The sequence below is a fragment of the Salvelinus alpinus genome, chromosome 6 (genome assembly GCF_045679555.1).
Source record: "Salvelinus alpinus chromosome 6, SLU_Salpinus.1, whole genome shotgun sequence".
In the NCBI taxonomy this organism is placed as follows: domain Eukaryota; kingdom Metazoa; phylum Chordata; class Actinopteri; order Salmoniformes; family Salmonidae; genus Salvelinus; species Salvelinus alpinus.
In genome coordinates this window covers 79567052-79590692 of record NC_092091.1, presented here as the reverse complement: position 1 = coordinate 79590692, position 23641 = coordinate 79567052, and the positions used below count along the sequence as shown (strand labels likewise).

At 46.0% G+C, this 23641-nt stretch overlaps 2 protein-coding genes across 9 annotated transcripts in view; both read right to left on the bottom strand.

Moving 5' to 3' along the window:
• tmem192 (transmembrane protein 192) overlaps nucleotides 1-4794 on the bottom strand; it is a 39729-nt gene extending 34935 nt beyond the window's left edge. Inside the window, exons 1-2 of one of the 3 annotated variants that reach the window (XM_071408107.1) lie at nucleotides 4691-4794; nucleotides 1186-1338 (exon numbers count right to left, since the gene is read on the bottom strand). In XM_071408107.1, coding sequence (XP_071264208.1) covers nucleotides 1186-1338; nucleotides 4691-4753 — 216 coding nt within the window. In that variant the 5' untranslated portion in view covers nucleotides 4754-4794. Of the gene's footprint in view, nucleotides 1-1185; nucleotides 1339-4560 lie in introns of all 3 variants that reach the window. The other 2 variants (XM_071408105.1, XM_071408108.1) reach the window with 2 other exon arrangements.
• Nucleotides 4795-6953: 2159 nt separating this feature from the next.
• LOC139579434 (LIM and calponin homology domains-containing protein 1-like) overlaps nucleotides 6954-23641 on the bottom strand; it is a 132648-nt gene continuing 115960 nt past the window's right edge. For 4 of the 6 annotated variants that reach the window (XM_071408099.1, XM_071408101.1, XM_071408103.1 and 1 more), the window contains 7 exons: nucleotides 22862-22954; nucleotides 18172-18271; nucleotides 15227-15302; nucleotides 14907-14978; nucleotides 8472-8580; nucleotides 7903-8005; nucleotides 6954-7710 (listed from right to left, as the gene is read on the bottom strand). In XM_071408099.1, coding sequence (XP_071264200.1) covers nucleotides 7685-7710; nucleotides 7903-8005; nucleotides 8472-8580; nucleotides 14907-14978; nucleotides 15227-15302; nucleotides 18172-18271; nucleotides 22862-22954 — 579 coding nt within the window. In that variant the 3' untranslated portion in view covers nucleotides 6954-7684. The remainder of the gene's footprint in view (nucleotides 7711-7902; nucleotides 8006-8471; nucleotides 8581-14906; nucleotides 14979-15226; nucleotides 15303-18171; nucleotides 18272-22861; nucleotides 22955-23641) is intronic. The other 2 variants (XM_071408100.1, XM_071408102.1) reach the window with 2 other exon arrangements.

The following is a 23641-nucleotide window of genomic DNA, read 5'->3' as shown; positions in this document are numbered from 1 at the left end:
GTAGACTATAGAGACCTGTAGACTATAGAGACCTGTAGAGTATAGAGACCTGTAGACTATAAAGACCTGTAGACTATAGAGACCTGTAGACTATAGAGACCTGTAGACTATAGAGACCTGTAGACTATAGAGACCTGTAGACTATAGAGACCTGTAGACTATAGAGACCTGTAGACTATAGAGACCTGTAGAGTATAGAGAACTGTAGACTATAGAGACCTGTAGACTATAGAGACCTGTAGACTATAGAGACCTGTAGACTATAGAGACCTGTAGACTATAGAGACCTGTAGACTATAGAGACCTGTAGAGTATAGAGACCTGTAGACTATAGAGACCTGTAGACTATAGAGACCTGTAGACTATAGAGACCTGTAGACTATAGAGACCTGTAGAGTATAGAGACCTGTAGAGACCTGTAGACTATAGAGACCTGTAGACTATAGAGACCTGTAGAGTATAGAGACCTGTAGAGTATAGAGACCTGTAGAGTATAGAGACCTTTAGAGTATAGAGACCTGTAGAGTATAGAGACCTGTAGACTATAGAGACCTGTAGACTATAGAGACCTGTAGACTATAGAGACCTGTAGAGTATAGAGACCTGTAGACTATAGAGACCTGTAGACTATAGAGACCTGTAGACTATAGAGACCTGTAGACTATAGAGACCTGTGTGTGTGTGTGTGTGTATACACTACAACAGGGATGTGTGTGTGTGTGTGTGTGTGTGTGTGTGTGTGTGTGTGTGTGTGTGTGTGTGTGTGTGTGTGTGTGTGTCTATACACTACAACAGGGATGTGTGTGTGTATACACTACAACAGGGATGTGTGTGTGTGTGTGTGTGTGTGTGTGTGTGTGTGTGTGTGTGTGTCTATACACTACAACAGGGATGTGTGTGTGTGTGCGTGTGCGTGTGTGTGTCTATACACTACAACAGGGATGTGTGTGTGTGTGTGTGTCTATACACTACAACAGGGATGTGTGTGTGTGTGCGTGTGCGTGTGTGTGTCTATACACTACAACAGGGATGTGTGTGTGTGTGTGTGTCTATACACTACAACAGGGATGTGTGTGTGTGTGCGTGTGCGTGTGTGTGTGTGTGTCTATACACTACAACAGGGATGTGTGTGTGTGTGTGTATACACTACAACAGGGATGTGTGTGTGTGTGCGTGTGTGTGTACCTGCAGCAGCAGCAGCAGGACAGCAGGAAAGTGTGTGGGGAGAGTAGTGAGTTCTCTCCTGATAGCGGACTGCAGGGCATTATGGGAGATCAGCGGTCCGTCCACTAAAGGGTCCTCCTCAACACTCTGAGACACATCTAGTGATGAACTGACCTGTCACACACACACACACACACACACACACACACGCTTTACATTGCACTTTATCATGTTTAAACTCAAAAACAGACTCTTGGATTTACACAACGGAAAATAAATATTTACACTTTAAATTGTAAATCAAATCAAATGTTATTTGTCACATGCGCCGAATACAACATGTGTAGACGTCACAGAAACGCTGACTGACCAGCCCTTAACCATCAGGTAATATATACATGTAGGTAGTAAAATAAAAATAAAGTTATAAAAAAGTGACTATGCATAGATGGTAACAACAGAGTGGTGTAAAAGAGGGGGGGCAATGCAAATAGTCTGGGTGGCCATTTGATTAGGTGTTCAGGAGTCTTATGGCTTGGGGGGGTAGAAGCTGTTCAGAAGCCTGTTGGACCTAGACTTGGCGCTCCGGTACCGCTTGGCGTATATCCTCACTACGTTCACTTGATCTATTTTGTATAATGTATATAAAGTGTAAATGCTGTCTCTATATGTTGTCTATTGCTAGCAGCACCATATCACACCACCAAGTCAAATGCTGTCTCTATATGTTGTCTATTGCTAGCAGCACCATATCACACCACCAAGTCAAATGCTGTCTCTATATGTTGTCTATTGCTAGCAGCACCATATCACACCACCAAGTCAAATGCTGTCTCTATATGTTGTCTATTGCTAGCAGCACCATATCACACCACCAAGTCAAATGCTGTCTCTATATGTTGTCTATTGGTAGCAGCACCATATCACACCACCAAGTCAAATGCTGTCTCTATATGTTGTCTATTGCTAGCAGCACCATATCACACCACCAAGTCAAATTCTGTCTCTATATGTTGTCTATTGCTAGCAGCACCATATCACACCACCAAGTCAAATGCTGTCTCTATATGTTGTCTATTGCTAGCAGCACCATATCACACCACCAAGTCAAATTCTGTCTCTATATGTTGTCTATTGCTAGCAGCACCATATCACACCACCAAGTCAAATTCTGTCTCTATATGTTGTCTATTGCTAGCAGCACCATATCACACCACCAAGTCAAATGCTGTCTCTATATGTTGTCTATTGCTAGCAGCACCATATCACACCACCAAGTCAAATTCTGTCTCTATATGTTGTCTATTGCTAGCAGCACCATATCACACCACCAAGTCAAATGCTGTCTCTATATGTTGTCTATTGCTAGCAGCACCATATCACACCACCAAGTCAAATGCTGTCTCTATATGTTGTCTATTGCTAGCAGCACCATATCACACCACCAAGTCAAATGCTGTCTCTATATGTTGTCTATTGGTAGCAGCACCATATCACACCACCAAGTCAAATGCTGTCTCTATATGTTGTCTATTGCTAGCAGCACCATATCACACCACCAAGTCAAATTCTGTCTCTATATGTTGTCTATTGCTAGCAGCACCATATCACACCACCAAGTCAAATGCTGTCTCTATATGTTGTCTATTGCTAGCAGCACCATATCACACCACCAAGTCAAATTCTGTCTCTATATGTTGTCTATTGCTAGCAGCACCATATCACACCACCAAGTCAAATTCTGTCTCTATATGTTGTCTATTGCTAGCAGCACCATATCACACCACATCACCAAGTCAAATTCTGTCTCTATATGTTGTCTATTGCTAGCAGCACCATATCACACCACCAAGTCAAATGCTGTCTCTATATGTTGTCTATTGCTAGCAGCACCATATCACACCACCAAGTCAAATGCTGTCTCTATATGTTGTCTATTGCTAGCAGCACCATATCACACCACCAAGTCAAATGCTGTCTCTATATGTTGTCTATTGCTAGCAGCACCATATCACACCACCAAGTCAAATGCTGTCTCTATATGTTGTCTATTGGTAGCAGCACCATATCACACCACCAAGTCAAATGCTGTCTCTATATGTTGTCTATTGCTAGCAGCACCATATCACACCACCAAGTCAAATGCTGTCTCTATATGTTGTCTATTGGTAGCAGCACCATATCACACCACCAAGTCAAATGCTGTCTCTATATGTTGTCTATTGCTAGCAGCACCATATCACACCACCAAGTCAAATGCTGTCTCTATATGTTGTCTATTGCTAGCAGCACCATATCACACCACCAAGTCAAATGCTGTCTCTATATGTTGTCTATTGCTAGCAGCACCATATCACACCACCAAGTCAAATGCTGTCTCTATATGTTGTCTATTGCTAGCAGCACCATATCACACCACCAAGTCAAATGCTGTCTCTATATGTTGTCTATTGCTAGCAGCACCATATCACACCACCAAGTCAAATGCTGTCTCTATATGTTGTCTATTGCTAGCAGCACCATATCACACCACCAAGTCAAATGCTGTCTCTATATGTTGTCTATTGGTAGCAGCACCATATCACACCACCAAGTCAAATGCTGTCTCTATATGTTGTCTATTGCTAGCAGCACCATATCACACCACCAAGTCAAATGCTGTCTCTATATGTTGTCTATTGGTAGCAGCACCATATCACACCACCAAGTCAAATGCTGTCTCTATATGTTGTCTATTGCTAGCAGCACCATATCACACCACCAAGTCAAATGCTGTCTCTATATGTTGTCTATTGGTAGCAGCACCATATCACACCACCAAGTCAAATTCTGAGTATGTGTAAAATGTACGAATAAAGGCTGATTCTGAAAGGTTGTGACTCTTGAGTTTATCAGTGGTGTAAAGTATCTTTGCTTTTACTCAAGTATGACAATTGGGTACTTTTTCCACCACTGGAGTGTATAGACTTCTAGCTAACCCAACAGCGCCACCAGCGGGCGACAAGGTGCCAATACACAACGCGAGAGAAACAACAAGACCTTGGCTAGCGAACTAACACCCCGTCTCAGTCTCACCCTGTAGAGAAAAGACGGCCGTAACATGTCTGTTAGCTGAAGACTCGGTTTCCTCTCAGATAGTAACAGAGGTAACGTTAGTAACAGAGGTAACGTTAGTAACAGAGGTAACGTTAGTAACAGAGGTAACGTTAGTAACAGAGGTAACGTTAGTAACAGAGGTAACGTTAGCTCGGTAGATAAATAGCTGAATATCTATCGCCGTCTGCCGGCTCATTGCTAATGGCAGGATAACCTACAAGCTAACCGAGTGGCTAGCTAATGCTAGCAGTTTGTGTCTGACCACAATACGGAACAAGACAGTTCAGTATCGTGACTTACTGCATGGCGCGACATCCCTTTCGATTCCATGGTGTGTCGCACAGGTTAGCTCTACGAGCGAAAGGTTTATAAAGAAAATAAACACAGCATTTGCATTAAAAAGTGTCTGTTTTAGCGGCTAGCCCCATACTCTGCTCTCATGTGACCGCTGTGTTCCTCTGTTATTGGTCCGGTCGGCTGCCCACTGTTCCATATAGGGTTCCACCTTATAGTTTTCTCTTTCGCTTTCCACGATTACAAATAATGCTCTTTCTTTCAATAATTTCCAAGACCACACAAAAAGGGGTTTTAACATTGTTTGTTTGACATCTAGCCGGATATTGTACCATGAAATACAATATAACCTCCTGTCTTTAGTTACAGTGAGAGGATTCATGTATCTGTTGACGAGGACCGTGTTGTTTTAAATGATAAAGGTAAAAGAGACCTCGCTGTCTCTAAGATGCATTATTGTAAACTCAGTGTCTGGATTTTAGGTTCCATGTGCGGTGCCACCAAAGATTTGTATAACTAACCCTGTGGTGCCGCTGCCAAAGCTTATTGTGTCACCCTTTTAACTCTGTCTGACAGTACTACCATTATCATCCACAGGAAGGCAACTTTTTCTCCAACTGCCTTGGCTTGTGTTACAGGCGGAGGCTGTAATACTGTTGATGGCCACCAGGTGGTGCCAATACCCTGTATCTCTCTGAGGCTGTAATACTGTTGATGACCACTAGGTGGTACCAATACCCTGTATCTCTCTGAGGCTGTAATACTGTTGATGGCCACCAGGTGGTGCCAATACCCCACACATCAATTATCACAGCCTTGGTTGTGTATTCAGTCTATGGATGTTTACAATGGATACCTACAGCGTTATGATTGATGAGTGCAGAACAGCAGCAGTGTTAGGAGACCTGTTGAAGCTAGGGTTCATCTCAAATGGCACCCTATTCCCTACACAGTGAACTACTTTTAGATGATACAATAGACTCAAGAATAAAACAGAGCAGGAAGGTAGGGGTGCTGAAGGATCCCCTGACAACTCAGTGGAGCGATACAGACGTTTGTAGAGAGAAAACAAATCTGTGTCCCCCACCAGAAAAAACTTCTCAGCACCCCCCAAACTACTTCCCACGGTTATACTCACAGATGACCAAGAGATATCAGACAACGCATTGAAAATATTGTAATTTTATTGATAAACAGACACTGCTATAAAAGCTATGAAGATGAATCACTTCAGTTTGTACTTTAGAAATGTCAGCAGACAGAACAGTCTAAAGTAGCTTCTCCTCCTCTCCTCTCCTCTCTCCTCTCCTCTCCCCTACTCTGCTCTCTAATCTCCTCCCCTCCTCTCCTCCTCTCCCCTCCACCTCTCCTCCTCTCCCCTCCCCTCCTCTCCCTTCCTCTCTCTAATTTCTCCTCCTCTCCTCTCGTCCCCCTACTCTGCTCTCTAATCTCTCCTCTCCTCTCCTCTCTTCCCCCCTACTCTGCTCTCTAATCTGCTCTCTAATCTCTCCTCTCCTCTCCCTCCTCTCCTCTCCTCTCCTCTCCCCTACTCTGCTCTCTAATCTCTCCCCTCCTCTCCTCCTCTCCCCTCCACCTCTCCTCCTCTCCCCTCCCCTCCTCTCCCCTCCTCTCTCTAATTTCTCCTCCTCTCCTCTCGTCCCCCTACTCTGCTCTCTAATCTCTCCTCTCCTCTCCTCTCCTCTCTTCCCCCCTACTCTGCTCTCTAATCTCTCCTCTCCTCTCTTCCCCCTACTCTGCTCTCTAATCTCTCCTCTCCAACATCCCCTCCTCTCCTCTCCTCTCCTCTCCCCTCCTCTCCCGTCCTCTCCTCTCCTCTCCTCTCCTCTCCTCTCCTCTCCTCTCCTCTCCTCTCCTCTCCTCTCCTCTCCTCTCCTCTCCTCTCCTCTCCTCTCCTCCAACCTCCCCTCCCCTCCCCTCCTCTCCTCTGCTCTACACATCTATCCAGAGCATTTGATTGGTGTAAGAAATAGGCCTAAAAATGCCACAGGACAAGAGGCTGTGCATAAACAGGAAGCAGCAGATAACTTTGTCACATTCATTGGTTGTTCTTAGGAGTAAAGGTCCAATCAGGTGAGAGAAAGAGGGAGAGGGAGGGTCAATGTGTAGTAATATTTGCTGGTATAGGACTGTGCTTCAAGTTGGACTGAAACAACTAACACACACATGCACACAAACACACACACACGTACACACGACGTGTGTGCTATCCCTCTCACTCTCGTCTTAAGGCAGAGTATGATGCAAAGCTTTAAAACACAATGTCAGAATATCCGTGGTATTAAATGGTAATAATAACATCCAATAATAACTAAAGCTGTCATGCATCCATATTGCTCTCAGAGTAATGAACGCAGCGTAATGATGTACGTGACGATCAGTAGAACATTAGAATAAAGACTAAGCTTTTATCACCACACAACAACATGGAGGCATACAGTAACCATAACAACTATATGTGGTAGTCAGGACTGTCGCTAGGTAACACCTAACTACCGTTAACAACAACAACAACTAACACGGTCTTTGTTCATGCAAAATACTTAAAACACAAAACAAAACAGAGTTATTAAGGCATTATGATGGTGAGTGAACAGTAGCATTTAGCAGATAGCATCCGTTAGCATTTATCATTTAGCTGATTTGACAGTAAGGTAGGTAGCTACTACATGCCGACTGCTGCTGGTGCTAGCATGTAGCATGTGTCTGAGTGTGCTGTTGTAGATCAGTGGTTGTGCTTCAGGTCTCTGTGCTCAGTCAGTCTGGGAAAAACTGGTTGATCAGCTATAATGCTAGCAGTTAGCAGTTAGCCTCTGTTAGCCATTAGCCTCCGTTAGCATCAGTTTGCCTCCGTTAGCCTCCGTTAACCTCCATTAGCCTCCGTTAGCATCAGTTAGCCTTCGTTAGCATCAGTTAGCCTCCGTTAGCATCAGTTAGCATCAGTTAGCCTCCGTTAGCATCAGTTAGCCTCCGTTAGCCTCCGTTAGCATCAGTTAGCAGCAGACAGTTCAGTCTCCAAGACATCATCTGGGAGAAGTTTGTGTGTCCAGTTAAGAGAATTCCACAGCGTTCCAGAACGTTGGGAACGATTCCAGATGCAGGCTGTAGCCAATCACAGCGTAGTCGGCTGGCCAGCTGCTGCAACCAGGAAGTGACAGAGATGACATCAGAAGTGACATAAGGATTTATGACCAGTTATAACAACTGTACATTAGTGGTGCAGTTATAATAGTTATGTGTGTGTGTGTCAGTAGATTTTGTTTGTCTCAGCAGTGAATTCATTAGGTGTGTGTGTGTGTGTGTGTGTGTGTGTGTGTGTGTGTGTCTCACCGTGTGATGTGGCATAGCAGTTGTGACAGCTCAACAATCCGTTACGGATCCTAACGTCTGTTCCTGAACTGGTGTCACCAAGCTGTACCTTACACACTCCACACTAACAAACACAGAGAGAGAGAGGTGAGAGAGGTAGAGACAGAGAGAGAGAGAGAGAGAGAGAGAGAGGTAAGACAGAGACAGAGAGAGACAGAGAGAGAGAGAGAGAGACAAGAGAGAGAGGTGAGAGAGAGAGAGAGAGAGAGGTAAGACAGAGACAGAGAGAGACAGAGAGAGAGAGAGAGAGACAAGAGAGAGAGGTGAGAGAGAGAGAGAGAGAGAGAGAGAGAGAGAGAGGTGAGCGAGACAAGAGAGAGAGGTGAGAGAAAGACAGAGAGAGAGAGAGAGAGTGAGAGAGAGAGAGAGAGAGGGGAGGAGAGAGAGAGAGGTAGAAGGAAGGAGAGAGTAATGTGAGAGCACTGTGTGTGTGTGTGGGTGTGTGTGTGTTCGTGTGTAAGTATGTGTTCGTGTGTAAATTTGTGTGTGTGTGTGTTCGTGTGTAAATTTGTGTGTGTGTGTGTGTGTACCTTAAAGCAGGCTAGGTGGAAGTACAGGCCCAGCGTGTCGATGTTCATAGCTGTTCCTTTCCCCAGCACCTGATTACAACCTGAACACTGACGCTTACCACTCACACACCTATACACACACACACACACACACACACACACACACACACACACACACACACACACACACACACACACAAAAAAAACAAAAACAAAAAAAACATTTAACTGCTGCAAATCAAATCAAAGTTTATTTGTCAAATCAAATGTTATTTGTCAAATGCGCCCAATACAACAGGTGTAGACCTCACAGTGAAATGCTGACTGACCTTAACCAACAATGCCGTTTTAAGAAAAAAAAGTGTTAAGAAAGTATTTAGTAAAATAAACTGAAGTAAAAAAAATAAATAATAATAAGTCAAGTGACTATGATTTACATTTACATTACATTTAAGTCATTTAGCAGACGCTCTTATCCAGAGCGACTTACAAATTGGTGCATTCACCTTATGATATCCAGTGGAACAACCACTTTACAATAGTGCATCTAACTCTTTTAAGGGGGAGGGGGGGGGTTAGGAGGATTACTTTATCCTATCCTAGGTATTCCTTAAAGAGGTGGGGTTTCAGGTGTCTCCGGAAGGTGGTGATTGACTCCGCTGACCTGGCGTCGTGAGGGAGTTTGTTCCACCATTGGGGTGCCAGATAATGATAATAATGATAATGATAATTTTATTTTTTTATTTTTTATTTCACCTTTATTTAACCAGGTAGGCTAGTTGAGAACAAGTTCTCATTTGCAACTGCGACCTGGCCAAGATAAAGCATAGCAGTGTGAACAGACAACACAGAGTTACACATGGAGTAAACAATAAACAAGTCAATAACATGGTAGAAAAAAGAGAATCTATATACAATGTGTGCAAAAGGCATGAGGTAGGCAATAAATCGAATAATTACAATTTAGCAGATTAACACTGGAGTGATAAATCATCAGATGATCATGTGCAAGAAGAGATATTGGTACTGGTGTGCAAAAGAGCAGAAAAGTAAATAAATAAAAGCAGTATGGGGGGTGAGGTAGGTAATAAACAGAGAGTAGCAGTGGTGTAATAGAGGGGGGGGGGGCAATGCAAATAGTCTGGGTAGCCATTTGATTAGATATTCAGGATTTTTATGGCTTGGGGGTAGAAGCTGTTTAGAAGCCTCTTGGACCTAGACTTGGAGCTCCGGTACCGCTTGCTGTGCGATAGCAGAGAGAACAGTCTATGTGGTCCCGTGTGGCTCAGTTGGTAGAGCATGGCGCTTGCAACGCCAGGGTTGTGGGTTCATTCCCCACGGGGGGACCAGGATGAATATGTATGAACTTTCCAATTTGTAAGTCGCTCTGGATAAGAGCGTCTGCTAAATGACTTAAATGTAAATGTAAATGTATGACTAGGGTGGCTGGAGTCTTTGAACATTTTTAGGGCCTTCCTCTGACACCGCCTGGTATAGAGGTCCTGGATGGCAGAAAGCTTAGCCCCAGTGATGTACTGGGCCGTATACACTACCCTCTGTCGTGTCTTGTGGTCGGAGGCCAAGCAGTTGCCATACCAGGCGGTGATGCAATCAGTCAGGATGCTCTCGATGGTGCAGCTGTTGAACTTTTTGGAGGATCTGAGGACCCATGCCAAATCTTTTCAGTCTCCTGAGGGGGAATAGCCGTTGTCGTACCCTCTTCACGACTGTCTTGGTGTGCTTGGACCATGATAGTTTGTTGGTGATGTGAACACCAAGGAACTTGAATCTCTCAACCTGCTCCACTGCAGCCCCGTCGATGAGAATGGGGGGCGTTTTCTCTCGATAAACAAGTTAATCCCAAATAAACGACAGGGATAAAAACACAACGGCTTCCTGTTAAATGTAACGACTTCCTTTCCACGTTAGACAGTATATATATATAAACAACTGTTTAAACAGAACAAAACATCTCATGCCTAACCTTTTCAATGACAGGAACACAGTCTATAGGTTGTTATCCATCACGCTCATGGAGAAAGAGGACGTTACAATGACAGGAACACAGTCTATAGGTTGTTATCCATCACGCTCATGGAGAAAGAGGACGTTACAATGACAGGAACACAGTCTATAGGTTGTTATCCATCACGCTCATGGAGACAGGAACACAGTCTATAGGTTGTTATCCATCACGCTCATGGAGACAGGAACACAGTCTATAGGTTGTTATCCATCACGCTCATGGAACACAGTCTATAGGTTGTTATCCATCACGCTCATGGAGACAGGAACACAGTCTATAGGTTGTTATCCATCACGCTCATGGAGACAGGAACACAGTCTATAGGTTGTTATCCATCACGCTCATGGAGACAGGAACACAGTCTATAGGTTGTTATCCATCACGCTCATGGAGACAGGAACACAGTCTATAGGTTGTTATCCATCACGCTCATGGAGACAGGAACACAGTCTATAGGTTGTTATCCATCACGCTCATGGAGACAGGAACACAGTCTATAGGTTGTTATCCATCACGCTCATGGAGACAGGAACACAGTCTATAGGTTGTTATCCATCACGCTCATGGAGACAGGAACACAGTCTATAGGTTGTTATCCATCACGCTCATGGAGACAGGAACACAGTCTATAGGTTGTTATCCATCACGCTCATGGAGACAGGAACACAGTCTATAGGTTGTTATCCATCACGCTCATGGAGACAGGAACACAGTCTATAGGTTGTTATCCATCACGCTCATGGAGACAGGAACACAGTCTATAGGTTGTTATCCATCACGCTCATGGAGACAGGAACACAGTCTATAGGTTGTTATCCATCACGCTCATGGAGACAGGAACACAGTCTATAGGTTGTTATCCATCACGCTCATGGAGACAGGAACACAGTCTATAGGTTGTTATCCATCACGCTCATGGAGACAGGAACACAGTCTATAGGTTGTTATCCATCACGCTCATGGAGACAGGAACACAGTCTATAGGTTGTTATCCATCACGCTCATGGAGACAGGAACACAGTCTATAGGTTGTTATCCATCACGCTCATGGAGACAGGAACACAGTCTATAGGTTGTTATCCATCACGCTCATGGAGACAGGAACACAGTCTATAGGTTGTTATCCATCACGCTCATGGAGACAGGAACACAGTCTATAGGTTGTTATCCATCACGCTCATGGAGACAGGAACACAGTCTATAGGTTGTTATCCATCACGCTCATGGAGACAGGAACACAGTCTATAGGTTGTTATCCATCACGCTCATGGAGACAGGAACACAGTCTATAGGTTGTTATCCATCACGCTCATGGAGACAGGAACACAGTCTATAGGTTGTTATCCATCACGCTCATGGAGACAGGAACACAGTCTATAGGTTGTTATCCATCACGCTCATGGAGACAGGAACACAGTCTATAGGTTGTTATCCATCACGCTCATGGAGACAGGAACACAGTCTATAGGTTGTTATCCATCACGCTCATGGAGACAGGAACACAGTCTATAGGTTGTTATCCATCACGCTCATGGAGACAGGAACACAGTCTATAGGTTGTTATCCATCACGCTCATGGAGACAGGAACACAGTCTATAGGTTGTTATCCATCACGCTCATGGAGACAGGAACACAGTCTATAGGTTGTTATCCATCACGCTCATGGAGACAGGAACACAGTCTATAGGTTGTTATCCATCACGCTCATGGAGACAGGAACACAGTCTATAGGTTGTTATCCATCACGCTCATGGAGACAGGAACACAGTCTATAGGTTGTTATCCATCACGCTCATGGAGACAGGAACACAGTCTATAGGTTGTTATCCATCACGCTCATGGAGACAGGAACACAGTCTATAGGTTGTTATCCATCACGCTCATGGAGACAGGAACACAGTCTATAGGTTGTTATCCATCACGCTCATGGAGACAGGAACACAGTCTATAGGTTGTTATCCATCACGCTCATGGAGACAGGAACACAGTCTATAGGTTGTTATCCATCACGCTCATGGAGACAGGAACACAGTCTATAGGTTGTTATCCATCACGCTCATGGAGACAGGAACACAGTCTATAGGTTGTTATCCATCACGCTCATGGAGACAGGAACACAGTCTATAGGTTGTTATCCATCACGCTCATGGAGACAGGAACACAGTCTATAGGTTGTTATCCATCACGCTCATGGAGACAGGAACACAGTCTATAGGTTGTTATCCATCACGCTCATGGAGACAGGAACACAGTCTATAGGTTGTTATCCATCACGCTCATGGAGACAGGAACACAGTCTATAGGTTGTTATCCATCACGCTCATGGAGACAGGAACACAGTCTATAGGTTGTTATCCATCACGCTCATGGAGACAGGAACACAGTCTATAGGTTGTTATCCATCACGCTCATGGAGACAGGAACACAGTCTATAGGTTGTTATCCATCACGCTCATGGAGACAGGAACACAGTCTATAGGTTGTTATCCATCACGCTCATGGAGACAGGAACACAGTCTATAGGTTGTTATCCATCACGCTCATGGAGACAGGAACACAGTCTATAGGTTGTTATCCATCACGCTCATGGAGACAGGAACACAGTCTATAGGTTGTTATCCATCACGCTCATGGAGACAGGAACACAGTCTATAGGTTGTTATCCATCACGCTCATGGAGACAGGAACACAGTCTATAGGTTGTTATCCATCACGCTCATGGAGACAGGAACACAGTCTATAGGTTGTTATCCATCACGCTCATGGAGACAGGAACACAGTCTATAGGTTGTTATCCATCACGCTCATGGAGACAGGAACACAGTCTATAGGTTGTTATCCATCACGCTCATGGAGACAGGAACACAGTCTATAGGTTGTTATCCATCACGCTCATGGAGACAGGAACACAGTCTATAGGTTGTTATCCATCACGCTCATGGAGACAGGAACACAGTCTATAGGTTGTTATCCATCACGCTCATGGAGACAGGAACACAGTCTATAGGTTGTTATCCATCACGCTCATGGAGACAGGAACACAGTCTATAGGTTGTTATCCATCACGCTCATGGAGACAGGAACACAGTCTATAGGTTGTTATCCATCACGCTCATGGAGACAGGAACACAGTCTATAGGTTGTTATCCATCACGCTCATGGAGACAGGAACACAGTCTATAGGTTGTTATCCATCACGCTCATGGAGACAGGAACACAGTCTATAGGTTGTTATCCATCACGCTCATGGAGACAGGAACACAGTCTATAGGTTGTTATCCATCACGCTCATGGAGACAGGAACACAGTCTATAGGTTGTTATCCATCACGCTCATGGAGACAGGAACACAGTCTATAGGTTGTTATCCATCACGCTCATGGAGACAGGAACACAGTCTATAGGTTGTTATCCATCACGCTCATGGAGACAGGAACACAGTCTATAGGTTGTTATCCATCACGCTCATGGAGACAGGAACACAGTCTATAGGTTGTTATCCATCACGCTCATGGAGACAGGAACACAGTCTATAGGTTGTTATCCATCACGCTCATGGAGACAGGAACACAGTCTATAGGTTGTTATCCATCACGCTCATGGAGACAGGAACACAGTCTATAGGTTGTTATCCATCACGCTCATGGAGACAGGAACACAGTCTATAGGTTGTTATCCATCACGCTCATGGAGACAGGAACACAGTCTATAGGTTGTTATCCATCACGCTCATGGAGACAGGAACACAGTCTATAGGTTGTTATCCATCACGCTCATGGAGACAGGAACACAGTCTATAGGTTGTTATCCATCACGCTCATGGAGACAGGAACACAGTCTATAGGTTGTTATCCATCACGCTCATGGAGACAGGAACACAGTCTATAGGTTGTTATCCATCACGCTCATGGAGACAGGAACACAGTCTATAGGTTGTTATCCATCACGCTCATGGAGACAGGAACACAGTCTATAGGTTGTTATCCATCACGCTCATGGAGACAGGAACACAGTCTATAGGTTGTTATCCATCACGGAACATGGAGACAGGAACACAGTCTATAGGTTGTTATCCATCACGCTCATGGAGACAGGAACACAGTCTATAGGTTGTTATCCATCACGCTCATGGAGACAGGAACACAGTCTATAGGTTGTTATCCATCACGCTCATGGAGACAGGAACACAGTCTATAGGTTGTTATCCATCACGCTCATGGAGACAGGAACACAGTCTATAGGTTGTTATCCATCACGCTCATGGAGAAAGAGGACGTTGCTCATTCAACAAGGCGTGTCAACGTGTCGACGCACGTCCGTGTTAATTCAACACGGTTTGTTCGGCGCTCAGTTCCACACGAGATGACACGGCGAGACGGATCAGTAACTAGGTTCATTTAGTCCCCATATCCCCCCTCGTGAGTGTGTACCTGCTGGGGGAGGGAGGTTGAGGTGATGATGGGGATGATGAAGGTGGATGTGGGCCGTCATACGATCCTGACCTGGTGACCAACACACACACACACACACACACACACACACACACACACACACACACACACACACACACACACACACACACACACACACACACACACACACACACACACACACACATACACACACACTGATTATAGCAGAGCTACGTATCACACACACACACACACCCACCCACCCACCCACCCACCCACACACACACACACACACACACACACACACACTGATTACAGCAGAGCTACGTATCACACACCTCTTGACGGCGCAGGGCTGGTTGAGGTCCAGAGACGTCTCCTGACCCCTGGAGGACTCACAGTCCCATGATGCATCTGTCACAACACAACACTAGTTACCATGGTTATAGTACTAACCCCGACTTTCCTTCCTTCCTGTGTGTGTGTGTGTGTGTGTGTGTGTGTGTGTGTGTGTGTGTGTGTGTGTGTGTGTGTGTGTGTGTGTGTGTGTGTGTGTGTGTGTGTGTGTGTGTGTGTGTGTGTGTGTGTGTGTGTGTGTGTGTGTGTGTGTGTGTGTGTGTGTGTGTGTGTGTGTGTGTGCTAACCAGTGTTGGGGAAGATATTTTGAAAATATAGTTTACCAAGCTACCGATTACTTCACACTGGTAAAAGTTTAGTTACAATAAAGCTTAAGAAAAACATAGTTTACTGAACTAAAGTTACAGAGAAAAATAGTTCACTACTTCCAAACTACTACAAAAAAATATAATATCTAAATATGAAATGACTTCAAACTGGAAGACCAGACCACTATGTAGTCAGATGTTAACAGAATGTGTAAATATGCTATTAAACACAACAAGGTAGAATAAGGTCTGATGAGGAAAAGAAAGGACATTCTTGTCTACTTCACCGCTACACGGTAACACAGTAGTGTGTAGTTCCAGTAGTTAGCTACACCGCTACATGGTAAAACAGTAGTGTGTAGTTCCAGTAGTTAGCTACACCGCTACATGGTAACACAGTAGTGTGTAGTTCCAGTAGTTAGCTACACCGCTACATGGTAAAACAGTAGTGTGTCGTTCCAGTAGTTAGCTACACCGCTACATGGTAACACAGTAGTGTGTAGTTCCAGTAGTTAGCTACACCGCTACATGGTAAAACAGTAGTGTGTCGTTCCAGTAGTTAGCTACACCGCTACATGGTAACACAGTAGTGTGTAGTTCCAGTAGTTAGCTACACCGCTACATGGTAAAACAGTAGTGTGTAGATCCAGTAGTTAGCTACACCGCTACATGGTAACACAGTAGTGTGTAGATCCAGTAGTTAGCTACACCGCTACATGGTAAAACAGTAGTGTGTAGTTCCAGTAGTTAGCTACACCGCTACATGGTAAACAGTAGTGTGTAGTTCCAGTAGTTAGCTACACCGCTACATGGTAACACAGTAGTGTGTAGTTCCAGTAGTTAGCTACACCGCTACATGGTAAAACAGTAGTGTGTAGTTCCAGTAGTTAGCTACACCGCTACATGGTAACACAGTAGTGTGTAGTTCCAGTAGTTAGCTACACCGCTACATGGTAAAACAGTAGTGTGTCGTTCCAGTAGTTAGCTACACCGCTACATGGTAACACAGTAGTGTGTAGATCCAGTAGTTAGCTACACCGCTACATGGTAACACAGTAGTGTGTAGTTCCAGTAGTTAGCTACACCGCTACATGGTAAAACAGTAGTGTGTCGTTCCAGTAGTTAGCTACACCGCTACATGGTAACACAGTAGTGTGTAGATCCAGTAGTTAGCTACACCGCTACATGGTAAAACAGTAGTGTGTAGTTCCAGTAGTTAGCTACACCGCTACATGGTAAACAGTAGTGTGTAGTTCCAGTAGTTAGCTACACCGCTACATGGTAACACAGTAGTGTGTAGTTCCAGTAGTTAGCTACACCGCTACATGGTAAAACAGTAGTGTGTAGTTCCAGTAGTTAGCTACACCGCTACATGGTAAAACAGTAGTGTGTAGTTCCAGTAGTTAGCTACACCGCTACATGGTAAAACAGTAGTGTGTCGTTCCAGTAGTTAGCTACACCGCTACATGGTAAAACAGTAGTGTGTAGTTCCAGTAGTTAGCTACACCGCTACATGGTAAAACAGTAGTGTGTAGTTCCAGTAGTTAGCTACACCGCTACATGGTAAACAGTAGTGTGTAGTTCCAGTAGTTAGCTACACCGCTACATGGTAAAACAGTAGTGTGTAGTTCCAGTAGTTAGCTACACCGCTACATGGTAACACAGTAGTGTGTAGTTCCAGTAGTTAGCTACACCGCTACATGGTAAAACAGTAGTGTGTAGATCCAGTAGTTAGCTACACCGCTACATGGTAAAACAGTAGTGTGTAGTTCCAGTAGTTAGCTACACCGCTACATGGTAAAACAGTAGTGTGTAGTTCCAGTATTTAGCTACACCGCTACATGGTAAAACAGTAGTGTGTAGATCCAGTAGTTAGCTACACCGCTACATGGTAAAACAGTAGTGTGTAGTTCCAGCAGTTAGCTACACCGCTACATGGTAAAACAGTAGTGTGTAGTTCCAGTAGTTAGCTACACCGCTACATGGTAACACAGTAGTGTGTAGTTCCAGTAGTTAGCTACACCGCTACATGGTAAAACAGTAGTGTGTAGATCCAGCAGTTAGCTACACCGCTACATGGTAAAACAGTAGTGTGTAGATCCAGCAGTTAGCTACACCGCTACATGGTAAAACAGTAGTGTGTAGATCCAGCAGTTAGCTACACCGCTACATGGTAAAACAGTAGTGTGTAGTTCCAGTAGTTAGCTACACCGCTACATGGTAACACAGTAGTGTGTAGTTCCAGTAGTTAGCTACACCGCTACATGGTAAAACAGTAGTGTGTAGATCCAGCAGTTAGCTACACCGCTACATGGTAAAACAGTAGTGTGTAGATCCAGCAGTTAGCTACACCGCTACATGGTAAAACAGTAGTGTGTAGATCCAGCAGTTAGCTACACCGCTACATGGTAAAACAGTAGTGTGTAGATCCAGCAGTTAGCTACACGCTACATGGTAAAACAGTAGTGTGTAGATCCAGCAGTTAGCTACACTGCTTTACTAGATGAACTACACGTAGGTCACTACTCCCCAACACTGGTGCTAACCATATATACATTGTAGTTGGGATAAGGCATGCTGATCCTGGCCGTTCTGATGAGAGATTGCTTCTGTCTTACAGATCTGTTGTGCCGGAACGATCACTTCTGTCTGAACAGGGAGCTCTGTGGGAGGTAGATGAGAAAGGGCCGTTGCCGTCTCCTCCAGGATCCTCTTCTCCTGGAAACACAGAACAAGGTCAACACTAATGCACATGATGATAATTACTAACAATAGAGGACTCATTACATGTTTTACAGTTAGTGCATTCATCTAGGATAGATGGGACAACCACACTAGGACAACCACACTAGGACAACCACACTAGGACAACCACACTAGGACAACCACACTAGGACAACCACACTAGGACAACCACACTAGGACAACCACACTAGGACAACCACACTAGGTGGGACAACCACACTAGGACAACCACACTAGGACAACTACACTAGGTGGGACAACCACACTAGGACAACCACACTAGGTGGGACAACCACACTAGGACAACCACACTAGGACAACCCCACTAGGACAACCACACTAGGACAACCACACTAGGACAACCACACTAGGACAACCACACTAGGACAACCACACTAGGACAACCACACTAGGTGGGACAACCACACTAGGACAACCACACTAGGACAACTACACTAGGTGGGACAACCACACTAGGACAACCACACTAGGTGGGACAACCACACTAGGTGGGACAACCACACTAGGTGGGACAACCACACTAGGTGGGACAACCACACTAGGTGGGACAACCACACTAGGTGGGACAACCACACTAGGACAACCACACTAGGACAACCACACTAGGACAACCACACTAGGACAACCACACTAGGACAACTACACTAGGTGGGACAACCACACTAGGACAACCACACTAGGTGGTGGGACAACCACACTAGGACAACAACACTAGGACAACCACACTAGGACAACCACACTAGGACAACCACACTAGGACAACCACACTAGGACAACCACACTAGGACAACCACACTAGGACAACCACACTAGGACAACCACACTAGGTGGGACAACCACACAAGGTGGGACAACCACACTAGGATAACCACACTAGGACAACCACACTAGGTGGGACAACCACACTAGGACAACCACACTAGGACAACCACACTAGGTGGGACAACCACACTAGGACAACCACACTAGGACAACCACACTAGGTGGGACAACCACACTAGGACATCCACACTAGGACAACCACACTAGGACAACCACACTAGGACAACCACACTAGGACAACCACACTAGGACAACCACACTAGGACAACCACACTAGGTGGGGCAACCACACTAGGACAACCACACTTGGACAACCACACTAGGTGGGACAACCACACTAGGACAACCACACTAGGTCAACCACACTAGGACAACCACACTTGGACAACCACACTAGGAGGGACAACCACACTAGGACAACCACACTAGGTAGGACAACCACACTAGGTGAGACAACCACACTAGGACAACCACACTAGGTGGGACAACCACACTAGGACAACCACACTAGGACAGCCACACTAGGTGGGACAACCACACTAGGACAACCACACTAGGACAACCAAACTAGGACAACCACACTAGGTGGGACAACCACACTAGGACAACCACACTAGGTGGGACAACCACACTAGGACAACCACACTAGGACAACCACACTAGGACAACCACACGAGGACAACCACACTAGGATAACCACACTAGGTGGGACAACCACACTAGGACAACCACACTAGGACAACAACACTAGGACAACCACACTAGGATAACCACACTAGGACAACCACACTAGGTAGGACAACCACACTAGGACAACAGCACTAGGACATCACACTAGGACAACCACACTAGGACAACCACACTAGGACAACAACACTAGGACAACCACACTAGGACAACCACACTAGGTGGGACAACCGCACTAGGACAACCGCACTAGGACAACCACACTAGGATAACCACACTAGGACAACCACACTAGGTGGGTCAACCACACCAGGACAACCACACTAGGACAACCACACTAGGACAACAACACTAGGACAACCACACTAGGACAACCACACTAGGACAACCACACTAGGACAACCACACTAGGATAACCACACTAGGACAACCACACTAGGTGGGACAACCGCACTAGGACAACCACACTAGGACAACCACACTAGGACAACCACACTAGGTGGGACAACCACACTAGGACAACCACACTAGGACAACCACACTAGGTGGGACAACCACACTAGGACAACCACACTAGGACAACCACACTAGGTGGGACAACCACACTAGGTGGGACAACCACACTAGGACAACCACACTAGGACAACCACACTAGGACAACCACACTAGGACAACCACACTAGGACAACCACACTAGGACAACCACACTAGGACAACCACACTAGGATAACCACACTAGGACAACCACACTAGGTAGGACAACCACACTAGGACAACCACACTAGGACAACCACACTAGGACAACCACACTAGGTGGGACAACCACACTAGGACAACCACACTAGGACAACCACACTAGGTGGGACAACCACACTAGGACAACCACACTAGGACAACCACACTAGGTGGGACAACCACACTAGGACAACCACACTAGGACAACCACACTAGGACAACCACACTAGGTGGGACAACCACACTAGGTGGGACAACCACACTAGGACAACCACACTAGGACAACCACACTAGGACAACCACACTAGGTGGGACAACCACACTAGGTGGGACAACCACACTAGGACAACCACACTAGGTGGGACAACCACACTAGGACAACCACACTAGGACAACCACACTAGGACAACCACACTAGGACAACCACACTAGGACAACCACACTAGGACAACCACACTAGGACAACCACACTAGGACAACCACACTAGGTGGGACAACCACACTAGGACAACCACACTAGGTGGGACAACCACACTAGGACAACCACACTAGGACAACCACACTAGGACAACCTCACTAGGACAACCACACTAGGTGGGATAACCACACAAGGACAACCACACTAGGAGGGACAACCACACTAGGACAACCACACTAGGACAACCACACTAGGACAACCTCACTAGGTGGGACAACCACACTAGGTGGGATAACCACACTAGGTGGGATAACCACACAAGGACAACCACACTAGGAGGGACAACCACACTACGACAACCACACTAGGACAACCACACTAGGACAACCACACTAGGTGGGACAACCACACTAGGACAACCACACTAGGACAACCACACTAGGACAACCACACTAGGACAACCACACTAGGACAACCACACTAGGACAACCACACTAGGAGGGACAACCACACTAGGACAACCACACTAGGACAACCACACTAGGTGGGACAACCACACTAGGACAACCACACTAGGACAACCACACTAGGACAACCACACTAGGTGGGACAACCACACTAGGTGGGACAACCACACTAGGACAGCCACACTAGGACAACCACACTAGGTGGGACAACCACACTAGGACAACCACACTAGGACAACCACACTAAGACAACCACACTAGGACAACCACACTAGGACAACCACACTAGGTGGGACAACCACACTAGGACAACCACACTAGGACAACCACACTAAGACAACCACACTAGGACAACCACACTAGGAGGGACAACCACACTAGGTGGGACAACCACACTAGGACAACCACACTAGGAGGGACAACCACACTAGGACAACCACACTAGGAGGGACAACCACACTAGGACAACCACACTAGGAGGGACAGCCACACTAGGACAACCACACTAGGACAACCACACTAGGACAACCACACTAGGACAACCACACTAGGACAACCACACTAGGACAACCACACTATGACAACCACACTAGGACAACCACACTAGGACAACCACACTAGGTGGGACAACCACACTATGGCAACCACACTAGGACAACCACACTAGGACAACCACACTAGGTGGGACAACCACACTAGGACAACCACACTAGGACAACCACACTAGGTGGGACAACCACACTAGGACAACCACACTAGGACAACCACACTAGGTGGGACAACCACACTAGGTGGGACAACCACACTAGGACAACCACACTAGGACAACCACACTAGGACAACCACACTAGGACAACCACACTAGGACAACCACACTAGGACAACCACACTAGGACAACCACACTAGGACAACCACACTAGGACAACCACACTAGGTGGGACAACCACACTAGGACAACCACACTAGGACAACCACACTAGGACAACCACACTAGGTGGGACAACCACACTAGGACAACCACACTAGGACAACCACACTAGGTGGGACAACCACACTAGGACAACCACACTAGGTGGGACAACCACACTAGGACAACCACACTAGGACAACCACACTAGGACAACCACACTAGGTGGGACAACCACACTAGGTGGGACAACCACACTAGGACAACCACACTAGGACAACCACACTAGGACAACCACACTAGGTGGGACAACCACACTAGGACAACCACACTAGGACAACCACACTAGGACAACCACACTAGGTGGGACAACCACACTAGGACAACCACACTAGGACAACCACACTAGGACAACCACACTAGGAGGGACAACTGAGTGTCAGCGCTAATGCTAAAGGCTAATGTGTGTGTCAGGGATAATGCTAAAGGCTAATGTGTGTGCTACCTCTTCATTGTGTCTTCGTTCTTCCTCGTCCACCTCTCTCTGCGCTCTCTCCCACTCCCCCTTCAGTTTCTCCTGCTCCCTGAGGTACTGCTCCTGCAGAGAGAGACACACACACACACACACATCACATACACACGCAAGCACGTCACAAGTCACATACATGAATGTGAAACCGACATCAGGGTGATGATAACAGTGTAGCCTCCTCTCCTGTTATCTCCTCTCCTGTTATCTGCTCTCCTGTTATCTCCTCTCCTGTAGTCTCCTCTCCTGTAGTCTCCTCTCCTGTTATCTCCTCTCCTGTAGTCTCCTCTCCCGTAGTCTCCTCTCCTGTAGTCTCCTCTCCTGTTATCTGCTCTCCTGTTATCTCCTCTCCTGTAGTCTCCTCTCCTGTAGTCTCCTCTCCTGTTATCTCCTCTCCTGTAGTCTCCTCTCACACACCTGTAGGAATCTCTCCTGTCATCACCTCTCCTGTAGTCTCCTCTCCCGTAGTCTCCTCTCCTGTAGTCTCCTCTCCTGTTATCTGCTCTCCTGTTATCTCCTCTCCTGTAGTCTCCTCTCCTGTAGTCTCCTCTCCTGTTATCTCCTCTCCTGTAGTCTCCTCTCACACACCTGTAGGAATCTCTCCTGTCATCACCTCTCCTGTAGTCTCCTCTCACACACCTGTAGTCTCCTCTCCTGTTATCTCCTCTCACACACCTGTAGTCTCCTCTCCTGTTATCTCCTCTCCTGTCGTCTCCTCTCACACACCTGTAGTCTCCTCTCCTGTAGTCTCCTCTC